At 41.4% G+C, this 26,405-nt stretch overlaps 2 protein-coding genes across 8 annotated transcripts in view; one reads left to right on the plus strand and one right to left on the minus strand.

Moving 5' to 3' along the window:
- Positions 1–26,405, minus strand: part of LOC127531806 (NACHT, LRR and PYD domains-containing protein 3-like) — a 100,220-nt gene that overhangs the window by 47,544 nt on the left and 26,271 nt on the right. The window lies entirely within an intron of this gene.
- adgrg7.1 (adhesion G protein-coupled receptor G7, tandem duplicate 1) lies at positions 35–25,174 on the plus strand. The gene is made up of 15 exons (XM_051941957.1): positions 35–2,760; positions 2,881–2,985; positions 5,182–5,291; positions 5,423–5,563; positions 11,819–11,898; positions 12,845–12,993; positions 13,498–13,611; positions 13,764–13,951; positions 14,772–14,924; positions 14,993–15,105; positions 15,284–15,639; positions 17,037–17,118; positions 17,517–17,675; positions 21,639–21,795; positions 22,719–25,174. Exons 1-15 carry the CDS (start codon positions 1,758–1,760, stop codon positions 22,905–22,907), a joined length of 3,099 nt encoding a protein of 1,032 aa, XP_051797917.1. The 5' UTR covers positions 35–1,757; the 3' UTR covers positions 22,908–25,174.

A 26,405-nucleotide genomic window follows, 5' to 3' on the forward strand; every position in this document is an offset into this window, starting at 1 on the left:
CAACAACTTCTGGAAAATAAAGACAAAAATCTGAATTACTGGGTGTCAAAAAGTATCAAAAATCTGGAAAATAACACACATGTCAATAATTTAGAAAATAATACACAAAAGTGTCAATAATTTAGAAAATATCACACAAAATGTATCAAAAATTTGGAAAATAACACTCAAAAGTATAAAAAAATCTGGAAAATAACATACAAAAGTATCAATAATTTAGAAAATAACACAGAAAAGCATTAAAAAAAATAAAAAATAACAGACAAAACTGTCAATAATCTCAAAAATAACACACAAAAGTAACAATAATCTGGAAAATACCACACTAAAGTAACAATAATCTGGAAAATAAAACACCAAAGTATCAATAATCTAAAAAGTAAAACACAAAAGCATCAATAATCTAGAACATAACAGAATAGAATAGAATAAAATAGAAAGCCTTTATTGTCATTGTACAACGAGTATACAATGAAATTGGGAGCGCTGCTCCATTGGTGCTTAGAAAATATATACAATAAAAATACAATACAATAAAAAATAATTAAAATAGAATAAAATACAGTAGAAATACAATAAAATACAACGGGAAAGAGTGGAAATGGTAGAAAATAACGGTAATCTAGAAAATGACACAGAAAAGTGTCTAAAACTTGAATTTTAACACACTAAAATACGCTCTAGAACCTCTTGAATCAAATAATTCGATATCTTGAGCTGAATAAAGGAACCTTTAGATATTTCTGGCAGAACTGATGGATTTTATGGATATAATCTTTAAAATGTTTGAATCTCTGGCAATGAACTCGGTTAAATAAATTCTGTTCTTTTCTAAAAGTACAACGTCAGAAAGCAGGTTTAGGATGATTAACATGAAGTTTTTGTGGAAACAACCAGAAGAACTTCAAACATTTACTGACGTTCATTCAGAACCAAGAGTCTTCAGGAGCTGAAGGTTGAAGTCCTCCAGATGTTTCAGAGCATCTGGATTCACTCCCAGCTGCAGAACCTTCAGTCCTGATTCTAACAGCAGTTGTTAAATAAAGGAAACTTTCCTGTGATCTTTCCTGGCTCTACTTTCCCTCCAGTAAATCGGTGGAGGTTTATTCTTTTAGGACCTTTTACACCTCAGAGTCAAAGTCCTCCTCAGGTGTTTTATGGTGTTGTTGTCACACCTCAGAATTAGTCTGGATTAGATCCTAAACAGACGACATCACTTCCTGCAGCTAAACACAAACTCTCCGTGTTGCTGAGCTCGCTTCGGTCCAACATGGACGCCCAGTTCTGGTTCTGGTTGGTTTTCCTGCTGGGTGAGAAACTTTTCTGTTTGACCCAATTCAGGTGAAACCACATGACTGAAGCTGCCTGTGAGAATATTCTGGTCTGGATTAGATTTAATGGCTTCATGTCTTTGTTGTGGTTTATTATGGCGTCAGTTTGGTGAAACGATGAAAGATTTTAACTAAATTGTTTATTTACCTTATATCATTTACTTACTTACCTGTAAAACTTTTAGAAACACACCAGCTGAATTCATTTACTGCTGTGAGCATGCTAAGCTAATTTCCTGCAAAATGTTAGCATGCTAGCTTGTGTCACTGTTAAAAAATACCACATTATGTATGTATTACTATCTACTGATAAATTACTGCTAATAATACTACTGCAATACTTCTCAGTAATACCTGCTGTTCCTTCAGCCTCATGTACAGCCTCATGTTCCTGCAGGTACTGCAATCAGTTCAGAGAGTACTACTATGAGTCCAGAGAGTACTACTATTACTCCAGAGGGTACTACTGAAACTTCAGCTGGTAGTATTCCAACCCAAGCAACTACCGATCCTACTACTCCTAATACTCCTGCTACTACTACTCCTATTATTACTACTACTCCTAATACTCTTTCTACTACTCCTACTAGTCCTCCTAATACTCTTCCTACTACTACTACTACTAGTCCTCCTACTACTTCTCTTACTACTCCTACGACTTCTCCTACTAGTCCTACTCCTACTAATTCTTCTACTACTGCTACTGCTCCTACTCCTACTAATTCTTCTACTACTGCTACTGCTCCTACTCCTACTAATTCTTCTACTACTGCTACTGCTCCTACTCCTACTCCTACTACTTCTCCTACTACTCCTACTCCTACTCCTACTACTTCTCCTACTACTCCTACTCCTACTCCTACTACTTCTCCTACTACTCCTACTCCTACTCCTACTACTTCTCCTACTACTCCTACTCCTACTCCTACTACTTCTCCTACTACTCCTACTCCTACTACTCCTGATCCTACTACTACTCCTACTACTCCTACTCCTACTCCTACTACTTCTCCTACTACTCCTACTCCTACTCCTACTACTTCTCCTACTACTCCTACTCCTACTACTCCTGATCCTACTACTACTCCTACTACTCCTACTCCTACTCCTACTACTTCTCCTACTACTCCTACTCCTACTCCTACTACTTCTCCTACTACTCCTACTCCTACTCCTACTACTTCTCCTACTACTCCTACTCCTACTCCTACTCCTACTACTTCTCCTACTACTCCTACTCCTACTCCTACTACTTCTCCTACTACTCCTACTCCTACTCCTACTACTTCTCCTACTACTCCTACTCCTACTACTCCTGATCCTACTACTACTCCTACTACCACCACCCTGGTGTGTTCAAACGGTGGTTTTCTATTGGATAGAGTCTGCATCTGTCCTGATGAATGGACCGGAGAGACCTGCTCAGTCGGTAAGAGATCAAAACAGACTGATTAATACAGATTGATCAATACAGATCAATACAGACTGATCAATACAGATTCATTGACAGACCCCCTGATCTCTGATTAGCAAAATCCTCCTCTCTCAGTGAACTTCTGCAGCTCCCAGGAGTTGGATGGATTCCAGTTCCCAGAAACACCAATTGGATGGTTCTCCTATTCTGAGGAGGTTTGTCCTTCAGGAACCAGCGCTGGTGAGTCCAACCGTCCTCCATCACGTTCCTCTGGGTTTCTCCATCACGTTCCCCTGGGTTTTTCCATCACGTTCCTCTGGGTTTTTCCATCACGTTCCTCTGGGTTTCTCCATCACGTTCCTCTGGGTTTATCCATCACGTTGCACTGAATTCCTCCGTCACGTTCCTCTGGGTTTCTCCGTCACGTTCCTCTGGGTTCGTCCGTCACGTTCCTCTGGGTTTCTCCGTCACGTTCCTCTGGGTTTGTCCGTCACGTTCCTCTGGGTTCGTCCGTCACGTTCCTCTGGGTTCGTCCGTCACGTTCCTCTGGGTTTCTCCATCACGTTGCACTGAATTCCTCCGTCACGTTCCTCTGGGTTTCTCCATCACGTTGCACTGAATTCCTCTGTCACGTTCCTCTGGGTTTCTCCGTCACGTTCCTCTGGGTTTCTCCGTCACGTTCCTCTGGGTTTATTCGTCACGTTCCTCTGGGTTCGTCCGTCACGTTCCTCTGGGTTCGTCCGTCATGTTCCTCTGGGTTCGTCCGTCACGTTCCTCTGTGTTTCTCCGTCACGTTCCTCTGGGTTTCTCCATCACGTTCCTCTGGGTTTCTCCATCACGTTCCTCTGGGTTTATCCATCACGTTGCACTGAATTCCTCCGTCACGTTCCTCTGGGTTTCTCCATCACGTTCCTCTGTGTTTCTCCGTCACGTTCCTCTGGGTTTCTCCATCACGTTCCTCTGGGTTTCTCCATCACGTTCCTCTGGGTTTATCCATCACGTTGCACTGAATTCCTCCGTCACGTTCCTCTGGGTTTCTCCATCACGTTCCTCTGGGTTTATCCATCACGTTGCACTGAATTCCTCCGTCACGTTCCTCTGGGTTTCTCCATCACGTTCCTCTGGGTTTCTCCATCACGTTCCTCTGGGTTTATCCATCACGTTGCACTGAATTCCTCCGTCACGTTCCTCTGGGTTTCTCCATCACGTTCCTCTGGGTTTATCCATCACGTTGCACTGAATTCCTCCGTCACGTTCCTCTGGGTTTCTCCATCACGTTCCTCTGGGTTTCTCCGTCACGTTCCTCTGGGTTTCTCCGTCACGTTCCTCTGGGTTTCTCCGTCACGTTCCTCTGGGTTTCTCCGTCACGTTCCTCTGGGTTTCTCCATCACGTTCCTCTGGGTTTCTCCGTCACGTTCCTCTGGGTTTCTCCGTCACGTTCCTCTGGGTTCGTCCGTCACGTTCCTCTGGGTTCGTCCGTCACGTTCTTCTGGGTTCGTCCGTCACGTTCCTCTGGGTTCGTCCGTCACGTTCTTCTGGGTTCGTCCGTCACGTTCCTCTGGGTTCGTCCGTCACGTTCCTCTGTGTTTCTCCGTCACGTTCCTCTGGGTTTCTTCATCACGTTCCTCTGGGTTTCTTCATCACGTTCCTCTGGGTTTCTTCATCACGTTCCTCTGGGTTTCTTCATCACGTTCTTCTGGGTTTCTCCATCACGTTCCTCTGGGTTTCTCCCACCACTATGGTCATGTTCTTGTCAGGATGTCTTGGGTCCTAGTCAACACTGGTAAGCTTTCATCTTCAGAAGGAAGATTTAGACAAAATTTATCAGGTTTTAGTCCAAGTCTGTTTGGTTTAAGTCTAGTTCTGTTTGGTTTTAGTCATTGTTAGTGAAGATTTTAGTCAGATTACGTAAAGTTTCTGCCAGAATGTCAGGTTTAAGCCAACATTTGCTATGCTTCATCTAAAATATAATTTTATAGGTTGTAGCTAACATTTGTTAAGTTTTAGTCACTGTTTGTTGGGTTTTTGCCCAAATTTAGGCTTTCAGGCAACTTTTGTGAGGCTGAAGCCAAAATGTCAGGTTTAAGCCAGAATTTATCGGGTTTTAGCCAACAAATGTAGACTTTACCCTGAATATAAAGTTTTGTCTGCTTTAGCCAACATTTGTTGGGTTTAAGTCATTATTTGTTGGGTTTAAGTCACTATTTGTTGGGTTTTAGCCAGAATGTTTTGTTTTAGCCAACAATTGTGACAGTTAGCTAACTTGTTGGGTTTTGCTCAGAGTTTGTTAAATTGTAGCCAACATTTGTTTTTTGTTTTTTTGGCCAAACTCTGTTGGGTTTGTGTCAGATTTGTTGTCCTTGAGTGGTGGACTTCATACCTCAGGTCTCCTTATCGTCCTGATGTTTCTCTGTCTTCTTCTGCCACCGTTTTCAGCTGGTAAACCCGAAGCTTCAACCAGGTGTTTGTCCAACAACGGATCACCGAGTTTCGACCGTCCACAGGTCCTCCAGTGTGACCAGACGCTCAGCAACATCCAGAACAATGTGAGAACACAGAACATGGGTTGAATCAGTGGAGGCATCCGGACGTCCAGCTTCAGTAGCGGTTTGTCGTTCAGCCTGGTGGTGGATCAATAAAGGAACATCTGAAAATCTTCTTGTCTCTCCTCCGTCAGCTCACCAGTGCAGCTGATTTAGAGACACTGGCGACCAGCACTCAGATCCTGACGTCCAGACCTGAAGAACTGACCTCAGAAAACGTAACAGCAGCAGCTAACATCGCCAACACACTGCTGCTGTCTCCTAACGCCACAGAGGTAAGAACCAAACCCACGGAGACGACATTCTTTAATCTGAGTTTCAACTAGATCCTGATTAACCACAAACCAATGTGGTTTATTATCTTTTTCTGCCCATTTTATGCCTTCATAAGTTTCACGTCTGTGGTTTAAGCATCTCTGAGGCTCAAATTTTTGTTGCGATTCCAAGAACTTTTTGATCTCTACCTTTTTTGTTTGGCCAAAAAAACCCTAAATATCCAGGTGAACAGAAGTTGTGATGCTGAGTGACATCAGCGACTGAGAACAGGGGCCTCATTTATAAAGCTTGCATACGCACAAAACAGGGCTAGAAAGTTGCGTACGACACTTTCTACGCAAAGGTTGTGATTTCTAAAAACAAACTTGGCGTGAAAATGTGCACACCGGTGCACCAACTTTGATGCTTGCTTAAGCACATTTTGGAGACAGAGGGAACGGCAGTGCTGGAGGGTGAAGTGGTGAATTGAAACCAGATTGATCTCAAACCTTTATTGTCATCACATATTAGACTTGTAGAGCCGGATAATCATAAACCCTCATTGTTGTAGATGTTCATATAGTGCGTCATTCGGCCGACGACTGTATTTGCAGAACTATGTTCATATATCAAACATCTTCAAATGATATACACACGTGGACAAAATTGTTGGTACCCCTCAGTTAAAGAAGGAAAAACCCACAATTCTCACTGAAATCACTTGAAACTCACAAAAGTAACAATAAATAAAAATTTATTGAAAATTAAATAATCAAAATCAGCCATCACTTTTGAATTGTTGATTAACATAATTATTCAAAAAAACAAACTAATGAAATAGGGCTGGACAAAAATGATGGTACCCATAACTTAATATTTTGTTGCACAACCTTTTGAGGCAATCACTGCAATTAAACGATTTCTGTATTTGTCAATGAGCGTTCTGCAGCTGTCAACAGGTATTTTGGCCCACTCCTCATGAGCAAACAGCTCCAGTTGTCTCAGGTTTGATGGGTGTCTTCTCCAAATGGCATGTTTCAGCTCCTTCCACATATGTTCAATGGGATTCAGATCTGGGCTCATAGAAGGCCACTTTAGAATAGTCCAACGCTTTTCTCTCAGCCATTCTTGGGTGTTTTTGGCTGTGTGTTTTGGATCGTTGTCCTGTTGGAAGACCCATGACCTGCGACTGAGACCAAGCTTTCTGACACTAGGCAGCACATTTCTCTCCAGAATGCCTTGATAGTCTTCAGATTTCATCGTACCTTGCACACTTTCAAGACACCCTGTGCCAGATGCAGCAAAGCAGCCCCAAAACATTACTGAGCCTCCTCCATGTTTCACCGTAGGGACAGTGTTCTTTTCTTTGTATGCTTGGTTTTTCAGTCTATGAACATAGAGTTGATGTGCCTTACCAAAAAGCTCCAGTTTGGTCTCATCTGTCCAAAGGACATTCTCCCAGAAGCTTTGTGGCTTGTCAACATGCATTTTTGCAAATTCCAGTCTGGCTTTTTTATGAGTTTTTTTCAGCAGTGGTGTCCTCCTTGGTCGTCTCCCATGAAGTCCACTTTGGCTCAAACAACGACGAATGGTGCCATCTGACACTGATGTACCTTGGCCTTGGAGTTCACCTTTAATTTCTTTGGAGGTTGCTCTGGGCTCTTTGGATACAATTCCAACGATCCGTCTCTTCAATTTGTCATCAATTTTCCTCTTGCGGCCACGTCCAGGGAGGTTGGCTACTGTCCCGTGGGTCTTGAACTTCTGAATAATATGAGCCACTGTTGTCACAGGAACTTCAAGCTGTTTAGAGATGGTCTTATAGCCTTTACCTTTAAGATGTTTGTCTATCATTTTTTTCGGATGTCCTGGGACAATTCTCTCCTTCGCTTTCTGTTGTCCATGTTCAGTGTGGTACACACCTTTTCACCAAACAGCAGGGTGACTACTTGTCTCCCTTTAAATAGGCAGACTGACTGATTATGAGTTTGGAAACACCTGTGATGTCAATTAAATGACACACCTGAGTTAATCATGTCACTCTGGTCAAATAGTTTTCAATCTTTTATAGAGGTACCATCATTTTTGTCCAGGCCTGTTTCATTAGTTTGTTTTTTTAAATAATTATGTTAATCAACAATTCAAAAGTGATGGCTGTTTTTGATTATTTAATTTTCAATACATTTTTATTTATTGTTACTTTTGTGAGTTTCAAGTGATTTCAGTGAGAATTGTGGGTTTTTCCTTCTTTAACTGAGGGGTACCAACAATTTTGTCCATGTGTGTATGTGGAAGGAGCTGAAATATGCCATTTGGAGAAGACACCCATCAAACCTGAGACAACTGGAGCTGTTTGCTCATGAGGAGTGGGCCAAAATACCTGTTGACAGCTGCAGAACGCTCATTGACAAATACAGAAATCGTTTAATTGCAGTGATTGCCTCAAAAGGTTGTGCAACAAAATATTAAGTTATGGGTACCATCATTTTTGTCCAGCCCTATTTCATTAGTTTGTTTTTTTTAAAATAATTGTTAATCAACAATTCAAAAGTGATGGCTGATTTTGATTATTTAATTTTCAATAAATTTTTATTTATTGTTACTTTTGTGAGTTTCAAGTGATTTCAGTGAGAATTGTGGGTTTTTCCTTCTTTAACTGAGGGGTACCAACAATTTTGTCCACATGTGTAAATGAGGCCCCAGGTGATTTAGGAATACTGGAGACGGGTTGAGCTCCAGGAAGGGTTGTTAGGCTTTAGTCAGATTATATCAAGTTCTGTCAAAACTTGTTGGGTTTCATGGAAGAATTGTTAAGTTGTAGACAACATGAGGTTTTATTCCAACATTGTTCTGATTTTGTCACAGCTTGATTGGTTTCAGACAGAATGTTTGGTGTTCACCACTATTTGCTGAATTTTTTATTTAGCCTTTATTTATACAGGTAATCCCATTGAGACACTGGGTCTCATTCTCAGCAGAGACCTGTCCTTAAAGAACAGAACAAGACAACACTGAGTCACTGACAACACTAACGGACCTGTACTAGACAATGTCATAATACAACACTGAGTTCCAGACAGGTTCATGACTAAACACAACATAGACATCAACATGGATGTGCAAAGGGCCAAGCAATGAAGTTAAAATGTAAAAACACTAAGAACAAGTCCGAAAAGATGATGTTTCCATTGTGTTTAAAAGACATTTGAAGTCCTTCAGAGGAATCAAGTGGGACAGCTTCAGCCTGCTGTAGAGAGTTCCAGGTTTAGGAAATAGAGTCAGAAAATGTTGTTTAGCTGAGCTCTAAAGACTGAGGGGACGATGAAAGTAAAGAAGTCCTGGAAACGTAGACTATGGCCGAACTGTTTATGTGACATGAAAGAGAATAAATATAAGAGCAGCAGACTAAGGATGGATTAGTAAATGAAATGATACCAGTGGAGAAGTCTGCGCATGGACAGTGGTGACCAGTTAACCAGAGAGTACAAAGTGCAGTGGTGTACGAGAGATTTACAGTCTGATATAAATGTAATCCATGATAAACAGCATTCAACAGTCTGTTATAAATCAATTCATGATCACAGCATTCAACAGTTTTAGAGAGTGGGTCTAGGTATTCATGTAAACAACATCTCCATAATCAAAGACAATCTAGAAGGTGGCAGAAACAAGCCGCTTTCTGGCATTAAAAGAAAAACAGGAAAAAGAAATTCAATTTTAACTTCAGTTTCTGAGGTATAAGACTGGTGTTAAATGCTGACTTGGAGCAATCGCTTGGCACTGGACCTTCGAAACACCGATCATGGAATTGATTAGCTGGTCTCTCAACACCATTGACACGATTGTCGCCACTAAGAGCACGGGCTTAGGGAAGCCTACCTGCCCGGATGGGAGCTTTGCCTCTGGTTACGTAATCGACTCGTGGGTGAAGTGGAGAGGGATCATGTGCCTGGCACCCCTATCCGTGGAGGATGTGGAAGATGTTTACATATTCAGATTTATGATGACAGGTCTGCTGATAATTGGCTTTATTGTGGGCCTGAGCTTCTGGAAGATTAGGAGGTCAGCAGAGAAAAACGACGTCCAAGCTCTGCTGGTCTTTGCAAATAATCGGATCAAGGCTGCTGGTGACCGGAATGACGAACTCAAACGTAAGATGGACAATTTGCTTGGTGTGACTGTTGATTTGAGTTGCAAAGTGGATGCCATCAGGGCGAGGATTGCAACAGCTGAGGTCTAAACAAAGTTGAGAGCAGCCAGGGGGAGGGTGAAATTGCTCCTCTCTCCCCCGACTAAACAATATGGTATACGACAACATTTCGGCGAGCCTGGAACAAAAACAAACTCCTCTGGAAGCTATTCAAGGCCAAGAGATAGCTCTCCTACCCCCCCCCCCCCTTCCCAAAGACTCCTGTTGACTGATGGACGTCTCCATAGCAACCTGCTGTGTTATCGCGGTCCACCTTGCGAACTGAGACTCCGGGGGGGCTGGGACAGAAGGAGACTGGCCACACGCATACACACACACTCATGACTCATGACCTGAGTCTGAGCTTACACTCACACAAACATGCCCTTCCCCCCCTGCAAGCCGCCTCCAGACGCTTTCCGACTGCGACGCACAGTGTGTAGGAATCCCGTGCATGCAGCGTGCCACGGTATGGTACAGCAGCTGTATAGGTGACTGACCACAGGGCCGAGCTCCCTGTCCCAGTACCCTTCACCCTTACCCCAGTTAACCTTGTCTAGTGTCATGCTTTGTCTGTTGCGGGTTTGTTTTGTTTTTTTTCAGGTTCCTTCTCAAATTGAATTTTCCCATCCTTGGAGGCTTCATTTTGTTTGATGAACCTTTTTTTTTCCATTTACCCTCCGCCATCCCTACCCCGATCCCAAATGTTTTTCTTCTTTTTTCTTTTCCTCAATTTATGCACACCGCAAATGGCGATGCCCAACGCTGCCATTGGCAGGGCAGCTCGAAAACAAATTTCATTGTATATGAAAGTGTGCAATGACAATATAGTTGATTCTGATTCTAACAGATGTGATTGAAGGAGGTCAAATGTTGACTGAAGTTGTTTAAACACAAGGCAGCAGGCAGCAGTAAATGATTGTATCATCAGCATAATGATGAACAGACGCATTTATGTTTTGAGCCACATTGTTGACATAAAAAGTAAAGGGAATGGGTTCTGAGACAGAACTTTGTGGAACACCCTTGGATAACATCCAGAAACCTAGAGGAGAGACTACAGAGCTGCACACGTTGCTTACGATTGGTGAGATAATTTGAGAACCAGCCAACAGCTTGATCTGATATCTGACAGCCTCCGACATAAAATATCATGGTCAATGGTCTCAAAAGCCTTGAACAAATCAATGAAGAGTGCAGCACAGTAATTGTTGAGTCCAAGGCTTCCACATCATCATTTAAAACTTTCATTGAAGCGGTTACTGAACTGTGCTGCTTCCAAAAACCAGACTGATGAGGAGATAAGATACTGTACTGCTGTAGTCTAGAACGTCTAATCTGATCATTCATCAGCCTTTCAAGAACCTTAGCTAAGATACAGAGACTGGAAATGGGTCTGGAGTTGTTTAACTGTGTAGGATCACCACCTTTCAGTAGAGGGAGTATGAGAGCAGATTTCCAAACATCAGGAATGACATTGGTTTGGACAGAAAGATTAAAAATATATGATACTGGTTCAGCTGTGATATTCGCTGCCAGGCACAAAAAGTAAGGTGGGAGGTTGTCAGGACCTGCAGATTTTTTAGTGTCTAGGTCCTTTAAAGCTTCCAGACCTCCCTGAACAGAAAGTGGGACATATTAGCCAAAGCTAGTTGGGTTTAACTCAAACTTTACAGAGGATGACACTGAACATAGCTTTAACGTCTGACACTGCCTGAGACCTTCTCTTGGTGTCCAAACTTCGCATTCTTTCCATTTCTTACAAAACAACCATGAAACTGTGCCTTGAAATGCTGAAAAGATGTTTCATCTTTAACGTTGTGCCTCTTGGGTTTCTCTACTGACTGAACAGGGTTTTCACCAACATTTGTGGGGGTTTAGCCAACATTTGTATAATTTTCGCGACATTTGTTGGGTTTTCACCAACATTTGATGTGTTTTCACCAAGATTTGATGGATTTTCACTAATATTGGTAGAGTTTTAGGCAAAATTTATGGAATTTTAGCCCAGATTTGTTGGGTTTTCACTAACCTTCTCTGAACAGAGGTCTTCATCACTTTGTTGTTGTTCTGTGAACATCTGCAGAGTGTCCGAGTGGCGGCTGTAGCAACAGTCAGTCAGCTGTTGAACACCAGTGTTCTCGCTGAGGACAACACAACTCTGAGGTAAACCCTAAACTCTCCTATAACGCTGACAACCAAACGTTGGTACAGCAAACCTTCAACATTCTGAGAGGGTTAGAGTTAAAACTGTAGCCTCAGAACAGGTTGAACTAAAGTCCGCAGCTCTGCCAAAGAGATTTAAGCTAAATGCTAACAACAACGAAGCTAACATGCTGAGATTTAGCAGATATAAAGTTGATTTTGTTCACTACCTTAGTTTGCATTTAACCTGCAGTCCTCCAGATCTCAGGTTTCAACCAGAATGTTCAGTTCTGGGTGAAAGCTTCACTTTGAATTTTAATCAAAAAAAATTTAGGATTTAGCCAAAATGTATTTGATTTTGTCAAAAATGTTCCAGGTTTTAGCCAGCAGTTAGGTTTTATTCAAACATCGGGAGGTTTTGGTCAATTTACCAGGCTTTAGATGAAATTTGTCGAGTTGTTGTGAACATGGTTTGGTTTTCTTAAAATTTGTTGGAATTTCATTGACCTTTGTTTGGCTTCAGTGAAAATGGTTGGGTTTGGCCTTGAATTTTAATCTTTTTCTTTTGATATTTTAGTTTTACTTCACATCAGATCCTCTTTCATTTTTGAAATTTGACAGAATTTTGAATGTTTTTATTCCACGTGAGCTTCCAGAGGAACCAACAATCCAGTTTCCCATCCAGAATTAGGACTCAGTCGTTTAGCATCGCACTAACTTCCTCTGTAGGAAATACAAACCTGGATTCTAAAAGGAGGCAGGTTTTAGTTGGAGGTTCTGCAGGATGTTGAAAGAGACAAAATAACTTGAATCCAGACAGGAAATATGAGAGAACAGGAGTCTGTCCACATTTAGCACCAGAGCAGGTTCTTTACTCTGTCAGACTCTGAACTAACTCACCTGAACACAGTGGAAGTGCTGACACCTGGAGGTCTGAGTGCCTGAACTCAGGAGTTTGTGTTTGCAGCCTGACAGTGACTCTGGATCAGCTGTCGGTGAACCTCAGCCTCAGTCAGGACACGTCTCAGTCTCAAGTGGTCCAGCCGAACCTGGTGGTCCAGTCGGCCCAGATCCCTGCAGCCGACACCCAGGGAGTCCAGTTCACGTCCTTCACAGGTGAGCCACCATCAGCATCCCCATCAAAACTCAACACGAGATCAACGATTCTCCATCTAGAACCACAGCCAGGGTTTTATTTATGAGACGGCACCAAAATAAAACCGTTTCCCTTTTTCAGATTGAATTATGTTTAACATAAAGTCAGACTTTGTACTAAAACTGTTGCTGTTTGGCCAAAATAACCGACATTAGATGTGCTTTTTTTCAAAAACTGGAAGGATTTAGCAAAATTTGTAAGATTTGAGTCAAAATTTGGAAAGTTATACTCAAAATTTAAGTCTTACTTAAAATCTTAGATGTTACCCAAAGGTTGTTGGGTTATATCCAGAATAAGTTGTCATTTAGTTGATCATCTGTAAGGTCTCACTCAATAATTTCTAGAGTTTACCAAATAAAATCATATTGGTTAGGTTTTAGTCAACATTTATCACTGCAAAACTACCATTTGTAAGTGTGAGCCTTGAAGACAGTTAAAATCTCCCGATATTTCGCTGCTTTCAGGGACGTCCGGCAGTTTTGTGGCCAACAGGATTCAGCTGAACACCAACACGTCGGACGTTGTGATAGAAGATGGCTTCATCGCTGACGCACTGATTTATGTTCGATTCCCAGAAGGTGAGTTTGTGAACTACGGAGATTTTAAACTGAGAAGTAGAATAATACTCAACAGGACTGTTAATTATGAAGAGCTGCGATTGGTTAAATCTGTCTGAAGAGGTTCAGACGTCCTTCATCAAACTGGGACTAATGACTGGTTTGTTCCTCAGCAGCTGTCAACAGACGTCAGAGTCCATCCAACGTCTCTCTGGGTTTCATCCTCTACCAGAACGACCGTTTCTTCCAGTCGAGGCTCTACGTGCAGCGCCGGGCCTCCATCAGGGTCCTGTCAGGCAGCGTCCACGGTCAGGACGGCAACATGACGCCGCAACACGTGGAGATGATGTTCAGACCAACAGTAAGGAAGCCAACATCCTGACAGAAAGAGGTTAAACATTAACGAGTATTTATAAGTTTAAGTAATAATTAGTTTTTATATTCTGATGTTTGATCAGCTGCACTTCACACCGGTTTAATGATTAGCTTTTTAAACCTCAGACACCAGCAGAAACTCAGATGTCCCGGTTTAATTTTATGGCTCCAGTAAATCTCAGTTATCAGCTTTGATTTGTGGCGACTGGAACTGCTGACGGCTGATTTTCTACTGTAGTTGTAAAAGTGGAATAATGATGAAGTCTGACACAAATAGTGGTTTTCACCGGTATGGCTTCGGTTTTCACCAACATTTGTGAGATTTTCACCAATATTTCTTCCTTTTTCACCAATATTTGTTGGGTTTTCACCAGTATTTCTTTGGTTTTAGCCAATATTTTTATAGGTTTTCAACAACATTTGTGGGGTTTTCATCAATATGTGTTGGGTTTTCACGAGCATTTGTCTGGTTTTAGGCAACACGGATTGTCACCAACGTTTCTGGGGTTTTCATCACTATTTATTGCGTTTTCACCGATATTTGTTGGGTTTTCACCAGCATTTGTGCAGTTTCAGGCAACATTTATGGGGTTTTCACCAACATTTGCGGGGATTTCACCAATATTTGTGTGGTTTTCACCAACATTTGCAGGGAATTCACCAATATTCATTGGGTTTTCACCAACATTTGTGTTGTTTTGACCAATATTTGTGGGGCATTCACCAGTATCTGTGGGGGTTGTAGCCATCATTCATTCACCTTTCAGTGTGCTGCAGTATACTGAGTGAAGCTGCTTCTGTTTTAGCTGCCAAGTGGCTCGACTCTGCACGACTTCTCCTGTGTCTTCTGGAGCTTCAGCTTGCAGGACTGGAGCACCACCGGCTGCTCCAAAGGCAACGCTGCAGACGGAGTCCTGAGATGTTTCTGCAACCACACCACCAACTTTGCCGCTCTCTTCGTAAGTATGAAATCTCTGCAGCATCCAGTAGAAACCTAGACTGAAGTCTGACTCTGTTTCTGTTGCAGTCCTTCAGAGAGAATTATGACTATGCAGAAGCTCTGGACATCATCTCTATCATTGGACTGTCTGTCTCCATTCTGGGTCTGGTTGTAACCATCATTTTCTACATCAGGGAAAAGTAAGATGTTATACTGACTGTCCTGAAACCATTGACTGCATCACATTCATCAAACAGCTGGAGTTCATTCTGGATGACTGAACGCAGATTCAGTCCAAGGAAACGATAATAACCATTTAAATGTTCTAAAGTGTGTTGGGAGGATGCTTGGACTCTGGTGTCGTCTGATTCTCTACAGGTTTCGGAGGAAATCCGGTGAACAGAACCTCCTGAACTCGGAGTTAGCTGTGCTATGTGTCTGCTGCAGCCTGCTGGCCTTCATCATCACCTTCCTCAGCGGTGTGCACAACTCCAGCAGGCCGAGCGACGGCAAGCTGGGGGTCAACGACCAGACCAACGAGGTTCTGCCGTCTGACGAACACGTGGAACCAGACCGTGGCCCATGCACGGCGGTCACAGCGCTACTGCACTTCTTCCTGTTGGCCACCTTCACATGGAACAGCTTGTACGGGACTCAGCTGGGGCTGCTGATCTGGTCGATGCGTCGCAGTTTACCTCCATACTGGACGGCACTGAGCATGACCGTGGGATGGGGTAGGAGATCAGGACAAGAAGATTCTAAATCATTCTGCAGGATGAGTGATCAATTCGCTGTCTTTAGTCAGAGAAAATCTAAATCATCAGCCATCAAACATTTATGAATTCCTGTGAAGTTTCACAGCTTGGAACCAACCTGATGGAAACTGTCAATGGAATCATTGAATCATGAATCTACATCATACAAACAATCATGAACTTTAGTTCTTTCATAGATTCATTAAAAGTCTTCTGGAAGTAAGACTAAATCTGCTGGATCATAAATATACAAACAGAAATGTTAATATTTGGTTAAATTTGTCCGTTTCCATCTCAGTTTAGTTCTTCTGGTTTCAAGATTCTGGTTTAAATGTGACTCCTCTGGACTCTATACCTACCATCAAGCATGGAAGTGGCGGTATCATTATACCATCAATTTAACTGACTGCAGTCTTGATGGGTCTAAGTCAGGACTTTGAGGAGACCAGTTTAGAACCTTCATTCTAGAACCTTCATTCGAGAACCTTCCTTCCATCCTGATGGAACCATTTCTTTACCACGTCTGATGTGTGTTTGGACTCATTGTCTGGTTGAAACATCCAACTGTGTCCAATATCAGCCTTCTGATGATGGTTTTAGGTTCTCCTGAAGAACGTGGAGGTGATCCTCCTTCTTAATTATTCCATTTACTTTGTGTAAAGCTCCAGTTCCACAGACACACCCAAGACAGTCTGAAACCAGTCCTCATCCAGGACCAGATCCAGACTAAAATAAATCCAAAACCAACTTTAAATTGCATCCAAACCCTAGAGAACTAAGACTGGAACCAAACATAAACAAATTAAATTAAATTTTATTTATACAGCATCAGACGCTGTACAGAGCCCATATGTCTGAACCAGTCCCGATAAAGTCCAGAACCAGTCCAACATACAGTCTGAAACCAGTCCAGAAGCTCTTCTAGAAAGCACCAGAGCATGATACTGCCACCTCCATGCCTGATGACAGATTTGATGTTCTTGGGGTTAAAGGCCTCACCTTCAGTTTTTGTTCCATCTGATCACAGAACTGTCCTCCAGAAGGTCTTTGAGGTTCTCCTTCTAGAGGAAGAACTTCCGTCTTTAATAAATGTCTGAAAGAACCAAAATACGTGATTAATGTTGTGAAAAAAGATTCATGCTTCAGTGATTCCATCATGAATTCAGAGTTCTAGGAGTTCTTGGAGACTTCAGACTGTCATTCTCAGCATGGTCTTATCAGTGGATGGAAGCGTTGGTTCACAGCTGTGAAATCATAGTTAAAAATGAAAAATACAGAATATTTTGACAAAGTCACAATTTAAAATGTTATTTAAATATCTGTAACAGTGATATTTTTATTAATTTGGTCGGTTTAATGGTTGGTTTATCCTTCAGGAATCCCAGCGGTCGTCATGGCGATCACACTGGTAGTTACCTACAGAGTGGATGATCCTCTGGGCTACCGACAGGAGGAATTGTGGGTATTTGAGTTCTCACTCTGTGCTCGTATTAAATTGAAATATAATATAATATACCATATATTCATATATACTGTGTATTTTTTTCCTTTATTTTCATTTCATTTATTCAGTACAACGATATTTAAAAGTTCTCTAGATTAAACAAGGAACATAACTCCCATTTTAGAACATGACTCTACTATGAAAGCTTACTAGTGTCCACAAAAACTTAAATATTTAAAGCAATCAAACAAAAAGGTAAAGTGGAGAGGCCAAGGACTTCTTGAAGTACTCTTATATATTTTTTTTCATTTTCAGTCACGTGTATTTAAGTTTTGGTTTTTTACATTTTTGTTCACGTATATCAAAATTTAAATATAACTATTCATGTACTTTCTATGTTTTCTTGCTGAAGCTGCTGGCTTGCAGCTCTGGATACAAACAAACACTTCAGCTTTAGGAAGCCGATGTTCTTGGGTTTCATCCTTCCAGTTGGTCTGATCCTCATCTACAACATCATCCTGTTGATTCTCACCTCCGTGATCACCTGCAAGGTCGACCCCAACCTGACCAGGTAACATCCAAACACCCCAATCTGACCAGGTAACATCCAAACACCTCAACCTGACCAGGTAACATCCAAACACCCCAATCTGACCAGGTAACATCCAAACACCCCAACCTGACCAGGTAACATCCAAACACCCCAATCTGACCAGGTAACATCCAAACACCCCAATCTGACCAGGTAACATCCAAACACCTCAACCTGACCAGGTAACATCCAAACACCCCAATCTGACCAGGTAACATCCAAACACCCCAATCTGACCAGGTAACATCCAAACACCCCAATCTGACCAGGTAACATCCAAACACCTCAACCTGACCAGGTAACATCCAAACACCCCAATCTGACCAGGTAACATCCAAACACCCCAATCTGACCAGGTAACATCCAAACACCCCAACCTGACCAGGTAACATCCAAACACCCCAACCTGACCAGGAAACATTTAAACACCCCAACCTGACCAGGTAACATCCAAACACCCCAACCTGACCAGGTAACATCCAAACACCCCAACCTGACCAGGAAACATTTAAACACCCCAACCTGACCAGGTAACATCCAAACACCCCAACCTGACCAGGTAACATCCAAACACCCCAACCTGACCAGGTAACATCCAAACACCCCAACCTGACCAGGAAACATTTAAACACCCCAACCTGACCAGGTAACATCCAAACACCCCAACCTGACCAGGAAACATTTAAACACCCCAACCTGACCAGGTAACATCCAAACACCCCAACCTGACCAGGAAACATCCAAACACCCCAATCTGACCAGGAAACATTTAAACACCCCAACCTGACCAGGTAACATCTGTTCGCCAGTCTAGCCTTTTTTAACCCTTACCTCAGGTTAAGTCTGGTCCAGCTCTCCGTTTAAAGGGTTAGATTCTATCAGCCTATTAGTGTTCCGCCTAACAGGTTTCAGCAGAATAAATTAAGCTGGAATCGAGAGACACTCGCCCAGGTTCTGACTGCCTTTCATCCGAACGTCTCACCCCTCTTATCTGATAAATGCTATCCCACCAAGCAGCCTTTCTAAGTAGTAGAATTGATCTATCATTCACGTTCGTTATCGGACAGCTTTTCTCTAAGGACTGCTTGCACTTGGTGCTATTCCTGGGTTTGTTTTAGAGGTTTGGAAAGAACTAACCTCAGGGGTAATGTTTAAACACTCTCAAATTGGACTGAGTAACCTGTAAGAGCCATTAGATTGAATGCACACAATCAACTTAACTTTTTACCACTATGCAGAATCAGTGGTTTATAATAATTTCATCAGGCTTCTCTTTAAATGCAATAAAGCGTTTTATTAAGCAAATTTAGCAAGAGCACAGCATCAATTCATGATTAAACAATTAATTATTTCTGATTAAAAATTATACTAGAGTAACTAAATTGAGCGTACCTGACAATCTTCTCTAATTATTAAATTTAGGAGAGAGAGCGAACAGCGTGGCCACTACCGTATCACTCGGTCTTGTCTTGCGTCTGGGAGGAGTCCTCAGTTGTCCGGAGGACTCGGTATGATGTCTTCTTTGTGGACAAAAGGATCTTTTCCCTCAGCAGGGGGAGAGGAGGAGTCCTGTAAGCCAATTGTGGTCTGGCAGTTATCTCTGGAATCGGCTGGAACGTTAGTGCTTACGCCCCAGCTGTCTTCTCTGTGGGATGGTGGTGATGGAAAAACCCTCGTCTGTTCAGGCTGTAGTGGGTCACTGGGTCACCCAGCCCCGGGGAGGGGAACAGCCCGATGCTGTTGCCTAGGGTGACCATACGTCCTCTTTTGCCCGGACATGTCCTCTTCTGAGAGGCTGTCCGGGCTGTCCGGCCGGCGTTTATAAAGTCCTTCAAATGTCCGGGTTTTTGATCTTGCCTAGCTTGAGCGCGTCACAGACCAGTGTATTTATCATGGTAGTGTCTACAGATACGGACCGGTACCCGTAGCCTGTGGCACTTTCCCTTACCATAAATATTAATGAGCCGGCTGATGAACGCGCTTCGTGATTGGCTGGTAATCCGACGGACATAAATATTAATGAGCCGGTTACCATTCACGTTGAATGGTTCTTTTGGAAACACGCTCTGAGAGGCGGAGTTTGAGCCGAACCCCGGAACGCTCCACACTCACTCACTCCTCGCAGGCTGACAGGCAGGTAGGCACACTGCGAGAGAACACTCGAACCGAAAGAAAATACCGAAACGCAAATGTCATTTCACTGATGAAATGCGAAAAAAGTACCCCTGTTTTGGTCCGGGTCGTGTCAAATGGGAGGCAGAATGTACAGTCTGCAAAGCTGGGACTTATGTCTCTGTAGCTAATAAGAAAAGGAAAAAGAAGGAAAAAAGGACTGTTGACTTGAGGCATTATTTCTATATTTTTTTCATTTGCCATTAGACACATTATTTTGAAGAATGGGCTAACTGAACATTGAAGAATAGGCTACCTCTCTTTTTTCTTTTTGTTTCATATTTTGAGGCATTATTTCTATTTTTACATAATTGATAATTGGGAGGATATTTTGAAAATTTTTCGCGCACGAGCTGGAAGTGTGTCCTCTTTTCAGAGAAACAGAATATGGTCACCCTACTGTTGCCTCCTTTGCCTCTTCGGGTGTAGTCGGTTCTTCCCTCTATTGGTTTCTTCTGGATAACTTCAGAACCTCTCAGGACTCTCCGTTTGGCAGAGTGTGGTCTTCGCTTGTTGAACAAAGTCAGAAAAGGACTTTGCTTCCAACGATGTCCTGAGCGATCTCTGGAGCCTAAGTCCCGCGTTGTCTTCCCGTCTCTTGGGCAATAGAAGTCGGTGAAGATTCTTCAGAACTCCGGCCAAGTTCCCTTTGCAGCTCTTCTTGCAGCTCCGGCGAACGTCTCCCGTTCTGTGCTTGTGGCTCTGCCTTTTTATCTCTCTCTCCTACACACAAAACTGGCTAGGTACGCCCTTGGCTCCGTCTAACTTATGCAATCAACTTGTCATCACATACAGCAGTAATACAGAAGTCATGTTGTTACAGCAAATACACAGTGTCCACATTCTGTTTAACACACACACATTTCAACAGATCCTTCTGGGTTTTCCCAAACTTCCCCTTTTTCTGAGGAGGTTGCTGTGTCACTGTGGCTGCCGAGTCATGGTGATTGTTGCTCTCTGCACTTCTGCTTTTTAAGGCCTGGACACACAGAGCCTTTCAGGCCTGCACATACATACAGAGCCTAAACAAGGATTACTTTACACAGAATCACTTCTTAAATCATTCCTCTCAATCTAAACATAATAAATCGTCTAAATCATCTGAATCATCACTTTAATCAAATCAACACTTTAAAAATGTATACATTTGTCAGCAAGCATAATTATGTGGTTAACTCATGTTTCTTCTTATGATCTTTATTTGTCTGCTTCAAAACCTTTATTACCTTAAGGCTGTGATGAGCCTCAGTGCTCTCTGAGACCTCAACATCTGCATCTCACTTGACACATCCAAACTCCCCAATCTGACCAGGTAACACCCAAACACTCCAACCTGACCAGGTAACATCCAAACTAACCAACTCCATCAGGTAATGTCCAAACTCAGTAACCCCACCTGATACAGCCAAAACATAAAAACAACCCTACCAAGTAAAGTCCAAGCTAACCAACCCCACTAGGTACTATCAAAACAAATGCACCTAACCAGGTAACATCAAAACAAACTAACCTGACCAAGTAATATCCAAACAAGTAATATTTCAGAGAATATGTTTTTTTTAAAAGAAAAACAATTCCATTAAAAAGGAAAATAATACTTGCAGGACAAGTTAATACCTGAATCAAGCAGCATCTTACTTTTCGACTAGATGAAAGTAGAATTAAACTCTTAAAATCTGATCTTTTTCTGAACCATGACGTCGATCATCAGGTGAAACATAATGTTTCATTTGAAGTGATTTAATTTACTTTAACCTGTTTTCGGAGCAGCACCAACCAGCTGTCTCTGACCAGGAAGGTTCTGGTCAGCTTCTCTCTGGCTGTGATGTTGGGTTTGTCCTGGACTCTGGGTTACCTGGTTCTGGTCACCACCGGACAAGCTCATCTTGTCTTCAGCATCATTTTCTGCATCCTTACCACCACACAGGTACGTTACTTCAGCTTCTTCATCCAACTCCCATGGAACTAGAACGGAATATTAAAAATGGACAGATTTTTGAACACATTTACATGAGTTCAGTTCACAGATTACAAATATTAGTCTCCTCTTAGAGACACAAGTCCTTAAAACTCTGACACTGAAACTCAAGTCATTTGCTGGTCTAAATGGGTCTAGTACTGGTGTTAATGGTCTATTTTTCATTCATCGTTTTCAGTGAAAACTGTAATTTTAAATGTTCAAATTTTAAAAAATGTTTTTAATATCTTTTTGAGAAAGATGTAAATTCTTGTAGTTTTGAAGTAAAAATTAAAGATGTTCCCTGAAAAACTATCATGAGGAAATATGATTTTCTATTGGAAAAAATGGAATATTTTGGGGGAAAGTTATTTGTTGATAAACACATTTTGAAAACCAAGAATTATTGTAGCCACATTTTCATAAAAAGTAAAAATAAATTAAATTAAATAAAATCCTGAAATGTCTAAATATTGTCTTTGAAGACTCTGATGGTGACAAATAATTCTAGTAATGGAGCCTCATACATGATAGCTTTTTAAAACCTCAGGTTTAATTCATTTTAATGGAAATAATTAACATTTAAATAGAGATTTTCAAGAGAAAACCCACTGTGTTGTTTCTGTTCAAGAAAAAAGTCATAAATTGTGTTGTGTTTTTAAACTGTGACACAAACCTTTTTGAAGAAATAACAGAGTGTCATCTGCAAAAAAACAAAAAGTTAAATTTGGGAACTGTGTTTTTCTTTAACATTTTCAGTAAAAAGTCTGAATATCTTCACTAATTAGTCCCAACATGAATCATCTTTCATCAATCTGGTGAAGCTCTAAAGATTCCTGAGATGAAGCTCAGAATGAAAACAGATTCTCACATCAGTGTTTTGGTGTTTTCAGGGGTTTCAGATCTTCATCCTCTTCACAGCGAGGACACCGGCCTTCAGGGCTACCTTTCAACGTTCCATACACTACGTTTCCTCCATCAGCCTCCCATTAACGACCAAGACCTACTTCCTGTGGAAGGACGAAGGGAACTCAAGTACAACCGAGACCTACAGGGAGAGGAAGGAGAGTGAATCTCTGTAAACTTTGTCAAAACTGGTCTTTCATTGGTCCAAACCAGTCCTTAAATAGTCCAAACTGGTTTTGCAATGATCTCAACTGGTCTTTAAATGGTCTAAACTGGTCTGTTATTGATCCAAACTGGGTTTTTTATGGGTGAAAATAGTCTTTTCTTGGTCCAAACTGGTCTAAACTGGATATTAATGGACTAAAATGGTTAATAATGGTCTAAACTCATTTTTCATTGGTCCAAACTGGTCTTTAAATGGTTCAAATCATTCTTTAAATGGCCTAAAGAGATATTTGACAGGGCTAATGAGTTAATTAATCCTGACAGTGGAGAATTTAATGATCTAAACTTGCTTTGATAGGCTAAAATGGTTAATAATGGTCCAAACCAGTCTTTTATTGGTTCAAGCTGTTCTCTTTTTGGTCCAAACTGGTCTTTAAATTGTTATTACAATGTTAGGCTTTATTGGTCTACACTGGTTATTGCTGGTCTAAATGGGTCTAGTACTGGTGTTAATGGTCTAAACCAGTTGTGAACAGGTAGACCTCCAGGTGGTGACAGTGAGTTTGGGTTTCCACCATTAATTCCTGAATAAAAAGATGAAACTTGCAGCTCTGCTCATCACAAACCCAAACTGAGCATATTTGATATAAAATAGGGTAAAGATCATTTTTATGATCAGTTCTGTGTCTTTCAGCATGAGGTTTGATGTTTCCTGTTTAAATGTTTTTATTTTGTATATTTGATGGTTAAAATCTGCAGATTATTTCTGTTGAAGTCTTTTTTAAACTGTGATTGTTGTCAATATAAAATTCATCATTTATAGGAACAAACATGTTTATGTTCAGAAGAACTGTGAGTGGTCTGAAATGTGAAGAAAACAGTTATTGTACAGACTGAGTCATTCAGATGAGATGATGTTAATGACTGATAGATGTCGGTTACAGAAGTCTGACTCATCACTGTTCAGCTGTACTGCTGACGATGTTTCAGTGGCTGTCTGGACCTTGGATGAAGGTATCATTCAAAACTAGGACATTGTTAGAAATCTGGGCGTGACCTTGGCTCGGGCTCTTCCATTTGGCTCCCACATACGAGAAGTGACAAAAGCAGCTTTCTCCCACCTTAGGAGGATTGCTAAGATTCAGTCTTTGTTGTCTTATGGATGCTGAAGTTCTTATCCATTCATTTGTGTTTCAGACTGGATTAGTGTAATGCTCTCCTGTGTGGCTTGCCTAAGAGGAGCTTTCAAAGCCTTCAGACGGTGCAGAATGCAGCAGTCCACATTCTGACGGGAACAAAGAAACATGAGCACATTTCACCAGTATTAGTCTCACTGCATTGGCTCCCAGTTCATGTCAGAGCTGATTTTAAGATATTACTTTTAACTTATAAAGCGGTAAATGGCATTGGGCCGTCATGCTTAAAGGAGCTGGTTGCTCCATATGAAGCAGCAAGTCTTTGTGCTCCCAGGGGACGGGTCTGCTGGGTTAGAAAGAAGACGGTCGGTGTGCGGGCTTTTTGTTCACGTGCACCGTCTTTATGGAACGCCCTTCCCTCTGACATTTGGGAAGCTTGCTCAGTAGAAGCATTCAAAGCTAAGCTAAAGACTCACTTGTTCTCTGCTCTGTATGAATCCTGTGAGGTTCTCGATAGTCAGCCATTGTTTTTATTTCTAAGCTACCGTTTTATTTCTTAGCCATTGTTTTTATCCATTATCATTTTATTGTATTTTATTTGTTGCTTGCACTGTAAAGGACTTTGATTTGAAAGTGCTATATAAACAAAGTTTTTATTATTAATGGCAGAAAGTGACAATTACTGTTAAAAAATGGAACATTCAATCTCCTTTCAGTTTCTTTAACAATCTTGACTGTTGCTGGTCAGTAGTGATGTCGAGATGAAGCTTCATGAAGCACTGAGGCTTTCCATCCAGTTGGTTCACTCATGGGTCGAAGCTTCATGGTGCTTCTTTTGCTCTACTGCGCCACCAAGTGGACAAATACAGTACAACAGGCAGAGTACCTATAATGACACACTGGCTTTGCTATGTGAAGCCTTGAATTGTGTTTAAATGATAATGCCAATAAACATATAATATACTTAATATAGTGTCTGTTTTCCTGACAGCAGAGAGAGAGAGGGAAGTGGAAACAAATGGGGAGAGATTTGAGATCTGTAGTTTGACTGCTTGATTGAGGTCAGGTTCTGGTTTTCTGTAAAGTGTTTAAATACTTTTAATTGTAATAAGGGCGACATAAATAAAATGTGCTTGTGCTTCTTTTTGCTTTGTGACTGTGCTTGTGGTATCATTGCAAAACTAAAGTAGGGACAGCATTTTATTTGTTTTTATTAAAAAATAAATACATTTTTTCCACAATGCTGGGATTTAGGTGTTTTTAATTTTTTTGGACAATATTTCTCCAGCTCCTTGGAACACAAACAGAAACTTCAACTTTTGAAATACCAAAAAATAAATAAATTAGAACAAGCGATGTGCAGTGTTGTCACAGATACTCATATTAAACTTCATCTGTTATGTGCCACTTTATTAGGAGAAATCAGGTCAAAGTATTCCCAGAAAGGGGAGAATCTTCTGTTTTTGGTCTTTTTCTATGGAGAAAAAGAATCTCAAACCGATTGCAGGCAAAGATACAGCAGACAGAAATCCAACAAATGTGAACTGGGACTCCATTGCGTTTTGCTGCCCCTTGAACCAGTCAAGCAGTACGACCAGCTCACGAGGCTTCGAACGTCATCATTTTTGGCTCCTCCCCTAAATGAAGCAAGCCTCGATACGCACTTCGTGGAAACGCCCCCTCCATTACTCGACACACGCTTTGAAGCCTCCGCACATCTTGAAACATCACTACTGGTCAGCATTAGTTGATAATTGGTAAATTAACTGCATGAACTGGCTTTTAAGTCATCTAAACTGGTCTGTAAATGGTCTAAACTGGTCTGTAAAGAGCCCCCAGTGGTTATTTTACTGATGTAGTTTTTTTTATATTTATATGTTTGTTAACTAAAGTCTGAACTGGTCTTTTATTGGTCTAAAGTGATAATTATGATTGTCAGTCACTTTTTAGTTCTAGAGGCTTAAAATGGTCACCTGTAGTCTAGTCTGTCTTAGTGGTCTAAAATAATCATGAATGGAGAAAGGCTGATTTTATTGGTCTAGACTGGTCTGTAAAAGGTGTAAACTGTTTTTTTTACAGCTTCTAAGCTGGTTTAAATGGTATAAACTAGTCTGTAAAAAAAGCCTAAACTGGTCTATAAAAGGTCTAAACTGGTTTTAAATGACGAGACTGGTCTTTAAATGATCCAAACTGGTGTGTAAATGGTCAAAACTCGTTTAATGGTCAGATGTGCATCAACTTTTAGCCTTCAGTCATTTAAAGCAGTGGATGTAACAGCATCTAGGAGCCTCTGGGGGGCGTCAGAGCTCCACTCTGTTGGTTCTTCAAGAACAAACTGAGCTTCAGATGTTTCTCTGCTGATTGTAAACCAAA

The sequence above is a fragment of the Acanthochromis polyacanthus genome, chromosome 22 (assembly GCF_021347895.1).
Source record: "Acanthochromis polyacanthus isolate Apoly-LR-REF ecotype Palm Island chromosome 22, KAUST_Apoly_ChrSc, whole genome shotgun sequence".
NCBI lineage: Eukaryota > Metazoa > Chordata > Actinopteri > Pomacentridae > Acanthochromis > Acanthochromis polyacanthus.